The sequence below is a fragment of the Erinaceus europaeus genome, chromosome 2 (genome assembly GCF_950295315.1).
Source record: "Erinaceus europaeus chromosome 2, mEriEur2.1, whole genome shotgun sequence".
In the NCBI taxonomy this organism is placed as follows: Eukaryota; Metazoa; Chordata; class Mammalia; order Eulipotyphla; family Erinaceidae; genus Erinaceus; species Erinaceus europaeus.
The window spans coordinates 4,761,948-4,777,780 of record NC_080163.1 but is presented as its reverse complement, the minus strand read 5'-3'; the positions used below and the strand labels follow the sequence as shown (position 1 = coordinate 4,777,780).

The window sequence follows — 15,833 nt, the reverse complement described above, 5'->3', positions numbered from 1 at the left end:
CCCCCCCCCCCCCACAGCCGGCCCCAGTGCTTCTATTCTGGGCTGAGTGACTGACCTCCACAGGTGCAGGTGCAGCTACGGCCTAATATGGTCACAGCCTGAGGAGCCCCGGGGGAGGGGCCAGGCTGAACACCCCTGCACCCCCAGCTGCTGGGGTCCCCCCACTTCTCAGAGCAACCTCGACCCCCATCTAGTGGTCTGGAGCCCCACTGTGCACCCCAGGTCCAGTGGTTCCCGGCCCAGGCAGTAACCTGGGGGTCGACACCCACCCCCCACCCCGGGAGTGACAGCTGCGGGTGCTGACAGCTGAGGCCCGAAATAGCCCAGCTCGGCTCAGCCTGGCCAAATAAGGCCACCTGGGGGGGGGGGGAGTGGACGGCCGGAGCCCTTAAATTCTCCTGTGGGGTCTGGGGGGCGCAGCCACCAAGCCAGGTGAGGGGACTCGCCAACTCCGCCGGCCCCAGGCGGCCTCTCCTCTCCTCTCCTCTCCTCTCTTTCTCATCTTTCCCGGTCTCTCTTCCTCTCTCTTTCCTTTTTCTCACTCCCTCCCTCCCTTCTGCCTTTCTCTCCTTCTTGCTCCCTCTCCACTGTCTCGTCTATCTTCTCTCCCCGTCCTTTCCTCTCTCCTCTCCACTTTGCTCTCTCCCCACTCACTCACTCCTCTTTCCTTTCTCTCCATTTTCCTTTCTCCTCCCTTTTCTTCTCTCTCCCTTTCTCTATTCACTCCTCTCCTCACTTTCTCTTCCCCTCTCCTCTCTTTTCCTCTCTCCTCTCTCCTCTCCCTTTTCTCTCTCTCCTCCCCCCACTCTCCCTTTCTCCATTACCTCCTCTCTTCACTCGTCTCCCTTTCTTTTTTCTCCCCCCTGCAGCCGAGGAGCCGGCCACTCGAACCGAACCGGGATCCTTAGGCCGGTCCTCGCACTTTGCACCACCTGCGCGTAACCCGCTGCGCCACCACCCGACTCCCTGTCATCTTTCTATCCTCTCCTTTCTCTCTCTTCTCCCTTAGTCTTTTTTTTTCTCTCTCTCTCTCTCTCCTCTCTCCACTTTCCTTTCTCCCCTCTCTTCTGTCCCCTCCTCCCTCTCCCCTTTCTCCCTCCCCTTCTCTCTCTTCCTCTCCTGTCCTACCCGCTCCATTCCATTCTTCCCCCTCTTCCTGTTCTTTCCTTTTCCTGCTCTGTATGCCTACCCCTCTCCCCTCTCCTATTTCTCTTCTCAGCTAGCGCTGCCTGTCTCATCTCTCTCTGCTACCATGGCCTCTCCCGTCTCCACTTCTCTCTGCCCTTTCTGCACCACCTCTCTTGCATCTAGTCCATCTCTGGCTCTCCCGTCCTCCTCCTCCACACCTTCCTCTCCCTCCTCCCCTTCTCTCCCCGCAGTGGACAGCGCTGGCTTCTGCGGGTGCGGGATTAGCCCGGGAGCCTCAGAGCCACAGGCAGCTTCGTTTTTCTAACCACCGTGCTGTGCTCTCCCCAGTCCTCACAATGCTTCTGTCTCTCCATGTCTGTCTCTTCCCTCTATCTCTCTCTCTCTCACTGCTCTCCAGTTTCTCCACCTCTCCCTCTATTTTTATTGTTACCACCAGAGCCCCGCGCAGTTCTGGCTGATGGAAGTGCTGGGGATTGAACCTGGGCCTCCGAGCCTAAGGCACAAATGTCTCTTTGCAGAACCCTTATGTCCTCTTCCCACCTCTCAATCTCTCTCCCTCTCTCAGTCAACATCTATCTCCCCCTTTGTCTTTCTCTCCCCATCTCCATCTATGCCTCTCTTTCCCGTCTCTCCCTCTCCACTTCTTCTTCTTCTCTCCACCTGTCCATCCATCCCTCCGTCACTCATGTTTCTCCATTTCTCTCTCCCGGTCTCTATCTGCCTGCCACTCTCTCTCTTCTTGCATTTTTCCCTCTCTCTCTCCCCCGTCTGTGTCACTTTCTCCATGTCCTCGCCATCTCTTCCTCCCCTGTCGTTTTCTCTCGCCATCTCTTCTCTTCTCTGCCCCTTCCTGTCTTCATTTCTTCTCTCCGCCTCTTCTCTCTTCTCCCTCCCCTCGTTTGTCCCATCCCTTCCTCTCCATTTCTCTCCTCTCTCCCTCCCTAATCATCTCCTCTCTTTTCTCCAGTTCCTTCCCATCAATCTCCCCCTCTTCTCCTCCCTCCCTCCATTTCTCCCATCACTACCTCATCCTGTCTCCGTATCTCCTCTCCCTCCATTTCTCCCATCCCTACCTCATCCTGTCTCCGTATCTCCTCTCCCTCCATTTCTCCCACCCCTACCTCATCCTGTCTCCGTATCTCCTCCCTCCCTCCATTTCTCCCATCCCTACCTCATCCTGTCTCCGTATCTCCCCTCCCTCCATTTCTCCCATCCCTACCTCATCCTGTCTCCGTATCTCCCCTCCCTCCATTTCTCCCATCCCTACCTCATCCTGTCTCCGTATCTCCCCTCCCTCCATTTCTCCCATCCCTACCTCATCCTGTCTCCGTATCTCCCCTCCCTCCATTTCTCCCATCCCTACCTCATCCTGTCTCCGTATCTCCTCCCTCCCTCCATTTCTCCCATCCCTACCTCATCCTCTCTCCGTATCTCCTCTCCCTCCATTTCTCCCATCCCTACCTCATCCTGTCTCCGTATCTCCTCTCCCTCCATTTCTTCTATCTCTCTCCATGTCTTCTTCTTTCTGTATCTTCTCTTCCTTTTTAAATTTCATTATCTTTTATTTGTCGGAATCGAGACAGTCAGAAATTGAGAGACGAGAGAGACAGAGAAGAGAGACCCTGCCTCCCTGCCTCGCCACTCGCAAAGCTTTTCCCCTGCGGGTGGGGACCAGGGGCTTGAAAGCTTGCGCACCGCCACCCGGCCCCTCTCTCCCTCCCTCCATCTCTATCATCAGCTCTCTCTCCCTCTCTATCATCAGCTCTCTCTCCCTCCCTCCATCTCTATCATCAGCTCTCTCTCCCTCCCTCCATCTCTATCATCAGCTCTCTCCCTCCCTCCATCTCTATCATCAGCTCTCTCCCTCCCTCCATCTCTATCATCAGCTCTCTCCCTCCCTCCATCTCTATCATCAGCTCTCTCCCTCCCTCCATCTCTATCATCAGCTCTCTCTCCCTCCCTCCATCTCTATCATCAGCTCTCTCCCTCTCTATCATCAGCCCTCTCTCCCCTCTCTCCATCTCTATCATCAGCTCTCTCCCCTCCCTCCATCTCTATCATCAGCTCTCTCTCCCTCCCTCCATCTCTATCATCAGCTCTCTCTCCCTCCCTCCATCTCTATCATCAGCTCTCTCCCCTCCCTCCATCTCTATCATCAGCTCTCTCTCCCTCCCTCCATCTCTATCATCAGCTCTCTCCCTCCCTCCATCTCTATCATCAGCTCTCTCTCCCTCCCTCCATCTCTATCATCAGCTCTCTCCCTCCCTCCATCTCTATCATCAGCTCTCTCTCCCTCCCTCCCTCCATCTCTATCATCAGCTCTCTCCCTCCCTCCATCTCTATCATCAGCTCTCTCCCTCCCTCCATCTCTATCATCAGCTCTCTCTCCCTCCCTCCATCTCTATCATCAGCTCTCTCTCCCTCCCTCCATCTCTATCATCAGCTCTCTCCCCTCCCTCCATCTCTATCATCAGCTCTCTCTCCCTCCCTCCATCTCTATCATCAGCTCTCTCCCTCCCTCCATCTCTATCATCAGCTCTCTCTCCCTCCCTCCATCTCTATCATCAGCTCTCTCCCTCCCTCCATCTCTATCATCAGCTCTCTCTCCCTCCCTCCCTCCATCTCTATCATCAGCTCTCTCCCTCCCTCCATCTCTATCATCAGCTCTCTCCCTCCCTCCATCTCTATCATCAGCTCTCTCTCCCTCCCTCCATCTCTATCATCAGCTCTCTCTCCCTCCCTCCATCTCTATCATCAGCTCTCTCTCCCTCCCTCCATCTCTATCATCAGCTCTCTCTTCCTCCCTCCATCTCTATCATCAGCTCTCTCTCCCTCCCTCCATCTCTATCATCAGCTCTCTCTTCCTCCCTCCATCTCTATCATCAGCTCTCTCTCCCTCCCTCCATCTCTATCATCAGCTCTCTCCCCTCTCTCCATCTCTATCATCAGCTCTCTCTTCCTCCCTCCATCTCTATCATCAGCTCTCTCTCCCTCCCTCCATCTCTATCATCAGCTCTCTCCCCTCTCTCCATCTCTATCATCAGCTCTCTCTTCCTCCCTCCATCTCTATCATCAGCTCTCTCCCTCCCTCCATCTCTATCATCAGCTCTCTCTCCCTCCCTCCATCTCTATCATCAGCTCTCTCTCCCTCCCTCCATCTCTATCATCAGCTCTCTCTCCCTCCCTCCATCTCTATCATCAGCTCTCTCCCTCCCTCCATCTCTATCATCAGCTCTCTCTCCCTCCCTCCATCTCTATCATCAGCTCTCTCTCCCTCCCTCCATCTCTATCATCAGCTCTCTCTCCCTCTCTCCATCTCTATCATCAGCTCTCTCCCTCCCTCCATCTCTATCATCAGCTCTCTCTCCCTCCCTCCATCTCTATCATCAGCTCTCTCTCCCTCCCTCCATCTCTATCATCAGCACTCTCCCTCCCTCCATCTCTATCATCAGCTCTCTCTCCCTCCCTCCATCTCTTCTATTTCACTCTCCACCTCTTCCTCTCCTCGTCCTTCCTCTGTCTCCTTCTTTCCACTTCTTCTCTCCATCTCCCCTCTCCCACTTCCCCTTTCCTCTATCCCTCTCTCCATCTCTCCTCTTGTCCATCTCCTTATTCTCTCCATCTCTACTTCTCCCTCTCCTCTATCCAATTCCTCTGCTACCCCTCTCCATCTCATCTCTCTCCCTCCTTCCCTCTATCTCTTCAATCCCTCTGCTACCCCTCTCCATCTCTCTCCCTCCTTCCCTTTCTCCTCTCTTCCGCCCCTCCTCCTTCCTCTCCACCTCCTCTCCCTCTCTCCATCTCTACTTCTCATCTATCCCTCTCTCCACCTCGTCTCTCCACCTCTTCCTCTTCTCTCCCTCTCTCCTTCTATCTCTTCTGTTCCTCTCCACCTCTTTCTTTCTGTCTCCTTCTCTCCATCTCTTCTCTTCCCCTCCTTCCCTTTTCCTCTCCCTTTCTCCACCTCTTCTTTCTGTCCCTCTCTCCATCTCTACTTCTCCTTCTCTTCTCCTATCCCTCTCTCCATCTCATCTCCCTCCCTCCATCTTCTATCCCTCTCCTCTCTCTCCTCTGCCCCTCTCTCCTTCCTCTCTCTCCTCTGCCCCTCCTCCTTCCTCTCTCTCCTCTGCCCCTCTCCTTCCTCTCTCTCCTCTGCCCCTCTCTCCTTCCTCTCTCTCCTCTGCCCCTCTCTCCTTCCTCTCTCTCCTCTGCCCCTCTCTCCTTCCTCTCTCTCCTCTGCCCCTCTCTCCTTCCTCTCTCTCCTCTGCCCCTCTCTCCTTCCTCTCTCTCCTCTGCCTCTCTCTCCTTCCTCTCTCTCCTCTGCCCCTCTCTCCTTCCTCTCTCTCCTCTGCCCCTCTCTCCTTCCTCTCTCTCCTCTGTCCCTCTCCATCTCTCTTCCTCCCTCCCTCTCCTTTTCCCCCCACCTCCACCCCTTTCCCCCCGGCTCCCCCAGGAGGCTGCTGGTTTCTGCTCAATAAAGCTGTCTCTGTGCTCACCTCCTGCTCTCTCGCCTTCTTCCCCTCCCTCCTCTGCCTGCGGCCCCAATTGGGGGGGGGGGGGACGGCGAGCCCTTTCTCCCCAAACGCTGGAGATGGGCTGGGAGGGTGCGATGGAGACCCAGAAGGGGAGGTGGAGTTAGGTAGGGGAGACAGCAGGGGTGGGGAGAGACAGAGACCCCACAGGGGGACGGCACAGGGGCCCGTGACCACCTCCACACTCGGGGTGCCCCAGCCTCCCTGGGGGAGGAAGCGGCCTGTGGGGGGCATCTTGTGCCCTGGCCTCTCCGACCCCCCCCCAACCACCATGAGCAATGGCTCCCTGCCTGCCCCTCCCTTGGATGATGGGCTGCCCCAACTCATGGTGAGGGGTTGGCACTCACGGGCTGCAGCCATGTACCCCCACCCTGCTCCTCTGTCCTGCTGCTGCCAGTGGGGGCAAGGCAGAGCTCAGGGAGCCCCAAGATCCTCTGGGGAGGGGGCACCCCTGCAGGGAAGAGGGCTCTGGGAGCAGCACTGGGGCGGGCGCCCTGCAGGCTGCTGTCTCTGAAGGGTCTCTGCCCGGGGATCGAACCCGTGCCCGGCCTGCACGCCCGGCTCCTTAACTGGTCTGGGAACGGCTTGACCAGCAGAGCGGGAGCCCTGCCCTCTCCGCGTCTCTGTCTCTCCAGTGGAAAACCAGGTGCCTGGGGCCGAACCCCAGGCTTCCTGCTCGTAAGGCCTCTGCTCTCACTGCTCCAGCCTCCGTCTCCTCTTCCCTCAGGCCAGGAGCTCAGATCTTACCAGGAGGGGCTGTGTGCTCCAGGTGGGCTGCCCCAGCTCCCACCAGGTCTCTGTCAGATGGCGCCAGCCCCCCAGAGATGCAGAGCTGGAACCCCCCCCCCCCATCTGGATCTCTGACCCCGTCTCTCACTCCCTTTGCCGCCTTGCTCTCCTCCCCGTCTCTGTCCTCTCTCTTCTGCCCTCACATCTGCGTGGGTCTCAGCCTTCCTCTTCACCCTCGCTCTGTCCTGGCCCCCCTGCCCTGCACTCCTCTCCTCCCCCGTTGTCCCCACTCCCACGGCTTCTGGGAGATTCCGTCTCACTGCCTGTGCAGACCCGCCGGCTCTCCGGTCTGTCCGTCCTTCTGTCTTACCTGCTAACTTCTGTCCCTCTCTCCCCCTGTTGCTTCATGTTTTTTTAAAGCCATTCACTCACTTCCGAGGGAGGGAGAGAAGCAGAGCGTCACCCTGGCATAGTGCTGCCCAGGGTGGAACTCAGGACCCCCCCCCCAGCTTCTCTCTCCTGCTACTATCTCTGCTTCTGCCTGCCTCTGTCTCTCTTTCTTTCTGAGTCCCTCCTCCGCTGTCTGTCCGGCAGGCCCCGCTCCGCTCTCTGTCCGGCAGGCCCCGCTCCGCTCTCCTCCTCGTTCTCCGTCTGCCGCTTCCCATCAGTCTCTCCCAGGGAGCTCCCTGCGCCCCACCCACCCCCAAGGCTCCCGGGGGTCATGGAGGTGATATCTGTCCTCTGCCCTTCCACGTCTCCTCCACCTCCTGTCTCAGTCTCTGACTCCCTCGTCTCTCTCCTGTCTCGCCTCCGCCATCTGTCCTTCTGTCCTCCTTTCTGTCTGTCTCCTGTTCTATCCAGTCTGCCCCGGTAAGACTCTCCTGACTCCTGCCCCTCCCCAGTCCCCACTGTTCACAGCCTTCCTGTCCCTTCTCCACTCCTGCTCCCCTCCCTCGCTCCTCCTGCCACCGTGCACTCTGCCACCTGCCCCTGGCTTCTCTCCACTTCCTCCTCCACCCTGTCCTGTCCTATCCTGTCCTGTCCTCCCCCCACCCCCGGCTCAAGGGCCTCATCTGTCCACCTCACCCCACTCTGGACGCCCCGCGCCCCTGCTGTTCCCTCATCCCCTCCAGGACCCTGATCCTTTTCCTTCCCTTTCCTGCTCTTTCGCGCTCTCTTAACCCGGTATCTCTCTTCCTCCCCCTCTTCTTTCTCCAGCCTCTTCTCCAGGCTGCTGTCCCCGAGCCCCACCACTGCCGCCCGGACCCTCAAAGGGGCTCCGACTCCCTATCTCCCTCCGTCAGTTTCTCCCTCCCGCGTCTCCCCTCTGTCCCTACTCATCTCAGCAGGGGGGGGGGTGCTGTGGCTGAGGGCAGGCAGCCCCCCATCTCCTGTCTCTCCCGTCTCACTCTCCTTGTCCTGTTTTATCTCTGCTCTTGTCCCTCTCTCCTGTCCCTGACCCGTCCCTCCTATTTCTAGCTTCTGGCTCTCCCCTTCGCTCCCCATGTCTGAGGTTCCTGGCTGGGGTCCCCCGGGACTCCCCCACAGGCTTTGTGCAGTGGGGGGAGACCTCTGTGACACCCCTTTTCTCTGTTTCCTATCTGCCCCGACTGTGGACACCGAGCGGAGCGGAGGAAGCAGGCTGTCCCAGGCCCAGGAAGGAGGCGCGTGGGGAACAGACGCGGAGACGCAGCGTGAGCGGCGGGGCTGGGTGTCCTGGAGGGGCTCGCCTTTCTGTGCCGCCCGCCCCCCTCCCCATCCACACCTCTCCCCTGCCCACAGCGCCAGCAGCAAGCACCCTCGGGGCTCCTAGTTGCCAGAAGAAAAGTCACCTGCCAGGACCGAGGCTCCAGGACCTTCCCCGACCCACAGCGCCACCCCCCCAGAAGGCATCCGAGCGGGACCTGACCACCACCTGGCGGCAGAGGCCGGAACTGCAGCCCTGCGGAGGAGAGGCTGAAGGGGGGTGGGGGGCTCTGTAAGCCTCTGTAACAACTAAACGCTTATAAACATACTTCTCAAGCTTCTTGGTCTGTCAACTCAAATCTCCAGACTGTGTGCTTTTCAGAGAGATTTGGGGGCAGCTGGGAGGTGGGTGGTGCACCGGGGCTGCACACGTTACAATGCGTCAGGACATGGGTTCAAGCCCCCGCCCCCACTGCAGGCTTTAGAAGGGGTGAGGCAGGGCTACAGGTGTTTCTCTGTCTCTCTCTATCACCCCCTCTCCTCTCAATTTCTCTACCCTCTAAGTAAGTAAGTAAGTGAAGGAATGAATGAGTAACGTTCTTAAAAAAAACGAATGAGCACAGGACCTGGAGAAGCAGGACGTCCAGCAGCACCTGCCACCCCCTTAAGGTGGCTGACAGCAGCCTTGTGAGCGAGCCGACAGGTGGGGACACTGGGGACACGGCTCCTCGCCTGCAGCAGGGTGTCCACGCCCAGCTGCGAGCACCCGGGAGCCAGGGTCCAGACACGCCAGAGACGCTGGGAGACGACTCTCCCCGAGGGGAGACCCACAACCACAGAAAGCAGAGGGGTGATGGTCAGGGGCAATTTAATAGACTGTGGAGTGGCGGCGACGGCCCTCCCCTGGGGACCCAGAGTGTCTGGGTAATAAATACAGAAAGGGACGATGGGGCACAGGAGAGGGTGAGCAGGGCTGCCCAGGGCCTCCCCACACGGCAAGCTGTCCTTTCCAGGGCACCCAAGTCTTTTTTCTTGCCTCCAGGGCTATCGTTTCACTGGGCCTCTGGAAGCACTAGCCATCAAATGTCTGTCGGCGTTCTTAAGATTGGGGGGGGATGTCACAGGGCCAGAGGTGTCTTCCCAGGCGAGGCCCCCAGACGGGGGAGGGGTTCATTCTACTCACAGCCGGGCCTTTCTGTCTTCCTCCCACATGCACAGCCTGTGCTCCAGCCCGAGCCACGACCCAGCCCCTTCTGACGTTAAGTGTCATTCCTTCAGGCCAGGAGGTACTGCCCGCTGAGGGGGCCAAAGGCTGGCCACTTGCCTGGGAAGCTCTGGGGGCTCAGGCCAGCTGAGTCTGGGGAGCTTCGCGCCCAGGGGGGGGGGGGGGGCGGCAGGAGGCAGCAGAGAAGTACCCGGAGGCCGCAGGGGACTTGGCTTGTCCCCAGAGTGGGCTGGAGGGGGTCCCGGGGTGGGAAGGCAGGCTCGGAAGGACTGGGGACTCGGGGTCCCACTCGAGGAAGGCAGTTGGGGCTCCCGGCAGGGAGGCGGGGGGCCCCAGGGGGGAGGAGCAGAGGGAAGCTGACCTGCCTGGGCCTCTCACCGGCCGCTCCCCCCGCCACTGCCACCGCCACCCCCGCCGCCACCTCCACCCTGGCCCCCGGCGTCCGGAGCTCCCGACATCATGAGGAACAGAACCACGGGAATGATGTACATCCACTGCGAGACAGAGAGAGAGAGAGAGACAGAGAGTGAGAGGGAGGGAGGGAGGATGCCCCAGTAGGAGAGGGACGTGCAGGGGACTTGGGGCCCTATGTCACTACAGGCGTCACTACAGGTGGGCGCAGGGCAGGCACAGGGCAGGCGGGCGGGGCTGGGGCCCTGGGTCCTCACTCAGGCCTCCTGCGCTGGCGGCGGCGGCCCCCCCGGGGCGGCAGGACGCAGGGCTGTGAGCAACACGGCCCCCCCCAGGATGAGGTGCCACTGAGGAGGGAGGGCACAGGTCAGGCTGGAGGTCCCGGCCGCACCGCACCGCACAGCTCAGCCACCAGGCCGTGCTGGGGTTGGGCTCCCGTAGGCACTGAGCTCGCCGTGCTGGCCCCTGCGGCCTGTCCGTGCCCAGAAGCCCCCAGGCCAGGTCCCGGCTGCCCAGGCCCAGAACCCCCGCACCTGGGTTGACGGACAGGTCAGGGCTCTACCAGCTGAGGGTTCGGCCTGGGGGGGCGCCCACGGGTCCCGGCTTCCCCAGCACAGGAGGGCGAGGGAGGGCCTGAGAGCCGCGCAGGGGAGAAGCAGGGCAGGGCAGGGTAGGTGGGGCTCTGGGGGGGTGTGGGGAGGACAGGGGAGCCCCACTCACATATCTGGCGAAGAAGGACTTCTGCTCCTGAGGGTTCTTGGCCTTCTGAGCCTGCTCCATCTCCAGGCGCTCGATGAACGCTGCCGTCTCGGGGCTGGGCCAGCAGAGAGGGAGGGAGGGAGGGTCAGCGGGCGGGGATCCTGTGCCACCCTGGCCCGGCCTGCCCTGGCCCACAGGGCCCTCGGCCCGGCGCTCACCCTGGGGCCGTGACCGGCGGCTGCAGCCGCACTGTGGTGTTGAACAGCTCCAGGTCCACGTCCTCCACCTCGAGGCCCCGGCAGCCGCCCGGGTGCGTCACCACCGAGACGCCTACCACGTTGCCCGCCACGTCCACGTGCAGGGTCAGCTGGTCTGAGAGGTGAGACTCTACCAGGGAGCACTGGAGGGAGGGTGCAGGAGACGCTGAGCAGGGCTGCCCAGGGCCTCCCACACTGCAAGCTGCCATCCCAGGGCGCCCTTCAACCTTTTTCTTTGTTGCCTTCAGGGTGTTTTTTTTAATATTTACTTATTTTCCCTTTTGTTGCCCTTGCTGATTTTTCATTGATGTTGTAGTTGTTCTTGTTATTGATGTCGTCACTGATATAGGACAGAGAGACATGGAGAGAGGAGGGGAAGACAGAGTGGGGGAGAGAAAGACAGACACCTGCAGACCTGCTTCACTGGGCTGTGAAGCGACTCCCCTGCAGGTTGGGAGCTGGGGCTCGAACTGGGATCCTTACGCCGGTCCTTGTGCTTTGCGCCACCTGCGCTTAACCCGCTGCGCTCCCGCCCGAATCCTGCCTTCAGGGTTATTGCTGTGGCTGGGTACCTGCACTACAAATCCACTGCTCCTGGCAGCCAATTATTCTATTTGATTGGGCAGGACAGAGAGAAATGGAGAGAGATGGGGAGACAGAGAGGGAGAGAGACACTTGCAGACCTGCTCACTGCTTGTAAAGCAGTCCCCCAGCAGGTGGGGAGTCGGGGGCTCGAACCATGAGCCTTGCGCTCTGTACTACGTGCACTTAAGCGGGTGCACCCCCGCCCCCACGCCCTGCATCCAAGAGGTTGCACAGTGGGTAGAGACAGACAGACCTACAAGCTCAAGGTCCTGGGTGAGTCCCCAGCTCACACGTGCCGAAGATCGTACTCAGGCTCTCGTGCCTCAAGCCTCCCCCCAAGTGCTCCTGGGGGGTCCCTGTCCCACTCCAGCCCCGTGCCGCACCCCCTCCCCGTACCCCTTTGCCCCTCGAGGGCAAGGTGAGGCCTTCTCTAGCCATGAATGCTGGAGGCCTGGCTGGCAGGAGTGAGGAAGGGGGTCTGGTCCCTGACTCACTTCGGAGGACTCACCGCAGGAACAAAGGACGAGACAAAGTCTCCAGCCTCTGGGCCATCAGGGGTCCCCGGCCTCCGTGGGACCCGGACCCGGTAGAGGCCGTTCAGAGCCGCCACGTCCTGCAGGGTGGGTGAGAAGAGGGTGGCGGTGAGAGGGACAGGGCACCCTGCAGCACCCCCGGGGTTCCTGGCATGGAAGGCCTCCCCTGCCCAGTGGCCCTGCCCCTGACTACCCCCCTCACCCGGAGTCGGCCCCGTTCCTCCTCATTGAGCTGCCGCTGAGACAGAGACAAGGAGCCGTCCTGCTGGTTCCAGAGCAGTGAGCCCCGCTTCCGGAAGAGGGCGTTGTCATCTGGACGGGGGTGGGGGGAGCTGTTGGGGTTCAGTCACTTTCCCACCGTCACCCCCTTCCACCCTGGCAGTGACCAGGTTGCCCCTCTGTCCTGAGTCCCCACTGTTCCACCTGCAAAGTTGGGGATACCCCCACCACATCCTGCCCCACAGAGGGGCCCCCAGCAGATGCCTGAAGCCCAAAGCTCTGGGCCCGACTCTGGCCTCTCGCACAGGCTCCCTCTCCCCAGCTGTCAAGGGCAAGGGGCTTCGAACCACCAAGTGGGCCTTTCTCGGGGCGCCGGGCGGGCTGTGAGGCCCCAGACTTGGTCACGGACGCCCAGGCCGCACCCACAGACAGGCTTAGGGACGAGGGTGCCGGCGCTGTGGCAGTGAGAGGGGCTGTGCGGCAGGCCCCGTCCCTGAGCCTCGGATGCCTCTGCCGGCTGCCTTCCACCCCAGAGCGCGGCCACCAACTGCCGGAGCCTTTCCGAAACTGGAGCCTGTCTCACAGGGGTGGGGGTGTCCCAAGGCAAAGGTTTCCCCTGCCCCAGACTCTCCCACCCCCACGGTCATGCAAACACACTTTGGAGTCGAGCTATTAGTAACTGAGTGTCACCACCTGTCAGCAAGCAGGCCTCCCAGACTCCAGACTTTTCCCAGCCTCTCCCGCCCTCTGCCGTGTCTCCTGATACTAAGAGCCAGCCTGAGACACACCCCCCCGCCATTGGGAAAGGCACGTTATTGTTGTGATTATTATTATTATTGATGTCATCGTTGTTGGGTAGGACAGAGAGAAACAGAGAGGAATGGAAGACAGAGGGGGAGAGAAAGACAGACACCTGCAGACCTGCTTCACCGCCTGGGAAGCGACTCCCCTGCAGGTGGGGAGCCGGGGGCTCTAACCAGGATCCTTATTCCGGTCCTTGTGCTTTGTGCCATGTGCGCTTAACCCGCTGTGCTACCGCCCGACTCTCAAGGACGTTATCTTAAAAAGTTTTCCATTGGGGGCCAGGCGGTGGCGCACCTGGCTGAGCGCACATGTTACAATGCGCAAGGACCCGGTCCCCACCTGCTAGAGGAGTTTCACAAGTGGTGAAGCAGTGCTGCGGGTGTCTCTCTGTTTCTCTCCCTCTCTGTCCCCCCCTTCCCTCTCAATTTCTGGCTGGCACTATCAAACAAATAAAGATAATAATAATAAAAAAGGTTTCCAAGGTTTGGGTCTGGGAGACGGCCCAGTGGATACAGGCTCTGGACTCACAAGCATGTGGTCCCAACACACGCACCAGAGTGATGTCTGCTGCTTTCTCTTTCTCTCCTGTCATTTCTCATGAATAAAGAAATAAAATCTTTTTTTAAAAAAAAAAAGGTTTCAGGGCGTCAGGCGATAGCGCAGTGGGTTAAGCGCAGGTGGCGCCAAGCGCAAGGACCGGCATAAGGATCCCGGTTCGAGCCCCCAGCTCCCCACCTGCAGGGGAGTCGCTTCACAGGCAGTGAAGCAGGTCTGCAGGTGTCTGTCTTTCTCTCCCCCTCTCTGTCTTCCCCTCCTCTCTCCATTTCTCTCTGTCCTATCCAACAACAATAACTACAACAATAAAACAAGAGCAACAAAAGGGAAAAAAGTTAAAAACTTTAAAAAATTAAATAAGAAAAGTTTTCCAGGCAACAGACCACTGGGTTCCAGTGATTTCATTCTGTGTGAAGAGTCTTTCCTGTCGGATGGATGGTGGTGTGACTGGGCCCCATCTCCCCCAGGGACCCATCATCCTTCATATGTCCTGAACCCTACCCTGAGGGTAAGCTGTATTTTTTGAGATGTAAGTCCACCATCTTCTCAGGTTTGCTGTAAACTAGTCAAAACTGCCCTTGCACTGGCTCTGGCCTCTGGGTCAACTGGTGTCCTGAGTGCTGAGCAAGTCAAACCCAGGCTCTTGTGCTTCTCGCTGCGTGTGGTGAGCGTCCAGACCCTGTGGGACTCACCGAGCTCAAAAGAATGTTCTAGCAGAAGTCCCACGGAACCACAGCCTTCGCCTTCTCGACCTTCTGCGCCAGCCTGCAGAAAACACAGAAAGGATGGACCCCAGGTGAGAAGTATCAAAGGCGTCGTCAGGGCGGGAGCCACAGGACCCAGGACAGGCCTGATTTTCACATTCAAATCTCCAACACGAGCTTCGTCACGATTCTACCAGGGACGACACACTGAGGAAAGTTTGTAAGCTGGATAGTCCTCCAGAATCTCAGCCCAATAAATCGGAAACCCGAAGCAAAGGCCACTCTCAGGTGGTGGTGCACCTGGTCCCCATCTGCAGGGGGGAAGCTTCATGAGTGGTGAAGCAGATGTGCAGGTGTCTCTGTCTTTTCCCCTCTCTAGCTCCCCTACTCTCCTCAATTTTGGTTTCTATTCAATAATAAAAAGGTTAAGGGAGTCGGGCGGTAGAGCAGCTGGTTAAGCGCAGGTGGCGCAAAGTGTGAGGACCGGCGAAAGGATCCTGGTTCGAGCCCCCGGCTCCCCACATGCAGGGGAGTTGTCTTCCCCTCCGCTCTCCATTTCTCTTTGTCCTATTTAACAACAACAATGACTACAAGGGCAACAAAAAGGGAATAAATAAATAAATTTTTTTTAAAAAAAGTTGATTAAAAACAAAGAAAAAAAAAAAACAACCATCGACTAAAGGGGGGCCAGGCAGTGGTGTACCCAGTTAAGCACACATATTTCCAAGCACAAGGACCCAGGTTCAAGGCCCTGCTCCCCACCTGCAAGGGGGTCTGCTTCATAAGCAGAAGGTCTGCAGTGAAGGCCTTCCTCTCTCCCTAGCTCCCCTCCCTTCTCAATTTCTCTCTGTTCTAATAAAATGAAAGAAAGAAAAAAAAAAAAACCAGGAAAAAATGGCTGCCCGCAGAGCAGAGACTGGAGGCAAGCAAAAAAAAAGTCACTCCACACCTTGCACTGTTAATATTCATGAGTTCGAGGGCATTTCCTTCCCAAATTCATCTCCAATGGATCCAGTTTTCACCTCGACAGCCCCAATGGGCCAGGTGCCCTGCCCCACCTGCCCCGCTCCACCACCAGCCACTTCAAGACTCCTCGCCTACTTCTCCATTTCTCCAGTCTTCTTCTTCTTCTTTTTATATCTGAACCTGGGAGCTTGGAGCCTCAGGCAGGAGAGTCTGTTTGCAGATCCCTTATTCCATCCATCTCCTCCGCCCCATTTCCCCAGTTTTCTCCACTTCTACCTTTCCATCTCCCCCCCCCAGCACCTGCGGCACCCGGCTCCCGACTTAAGGGAGCAGAACGTCCACTTTCCACCTTCACCGCCCCGATTCGTTATGGCTCCGCCCAGGCCAGCCCCTCATGCATATTCATAAGAGGCCCAGCGCGCGCCCCCTCATGCATATTCATGAGAGGAGCCCAGGCCCCCCCAGCCGCCCAGCTCAGGTTTGCACTTGCTGCCTCGGGGTCCCTCCCGGCCGCCGCGCACCATGGTGCCCCGCGACTCCCCTCCCTCGGCCCGCTCCCCCGGTGCACAGCCAGCGAGCACTCACTCCCCGCGCAGCGGCCCCGGCCCGGCAACCGCTGCCCCGGGCCCGGCTGGGCGCCGCCGCCATCACCAGGAGCAGGAGCAACCGGGTAGCCGCGGCGCCAGCCGCCGCCATATTGTCCCTGGGGCGGCCGCAAGGCACGCCGGGAGGGAGACCGCCTATGCGCCTGCGCAGGGTGTCTACGCGCCGAGCACCGC

The 15,833-nt window shown here is 59.1% G+C and overlaps 1 protein-coding gene and 1 long non-coding RNA gene across 3 annotated transcripts; one reads left to right on the top strand and one right to left on the bottom strand.

Annotated features, from left to right (window-relative positions):
* The first annotated feature begins 7,570 nt into the window (after positions 1-7,570).
* LOC132533444 (uncharacterized) lies at positions 7,571-8,437 on the top strand. The gene is made up of 2 exons (XR_009545334.1): positions 7,571-8,104; positions 8,193-8,437. It is a non-coding gene; the product is annotated as an uncharacterized LOC132533444 (long non-coding RNA).
* Positions 8,438-8,459: 22 nt separating this feature from the next.
* On the bottom strand, positions 8,460-15,791 carry EMC10 (ER membrane protein complex subunit 10). Of its 2 annotated transcripts, XM_007531294.3 has the most exons (8): positions 15,640-15,791; positions 14,077-14,149; positions 12,009-12,118; positions 11,782-11,886; positions 10,650-10,831; positions 10,453-10,546; positions 9,990-10,079; positions 8,460-9,815 (listed from the first exon to the last, which is right to left on the bottom strand). In XM_007531294.3, exons 1-7 carry the CDS (start codon positions 15,748-15,750, stop codon positions 9,990-9,992), a joined length of 765 nt encoding a protein of 254 aa, XP_007531356.1. In that variant the 5' UTR covers positions 15,751-15,791; the 3' UTR covers positions 8,460-9,815. The 2 variants fall into 2 exon arrangements, with proteins under 2 accessions (XP_007531356.1, XP_007531355.1); XM_007531293.3 differs by lacking the exon at positions 9,990-10,079 and having other exon boundaries at positions 15,640-15,790.
* Between the last annotated feature and the right edge of the window lie 42 nt (positions 15,792-15,833).

What these genes read in the sequence shown, in the direction of transcription:
- EMC10 (XM_007531293.3), bottom strand. Translation starts at nt 15,750, where the DNA reads ATGGCGGCGGCTGGCGCCGCGGCTACCCGGTTGCTCCTGCTCCTGGTG. An exon ending in TCTCGTCCTTTGTTCCTGCG is followed by an intron (nt 10,832 to 11,781) that starts GTGAGTCCTCCG and finishes CCCTCCCTCCAG; the next exon opens with TGCTCCCTGGTAGAGTCTCA. An exon ending in CCGCCGGTCACGGCCCCAGG is followed by an intron (nt 10,547 to 10,649) that starts GTGAGCGCCGGG and finishes CTGCTGGCCCAG; the next exon opens with CCCCGAGACGGCAGCGTTCA.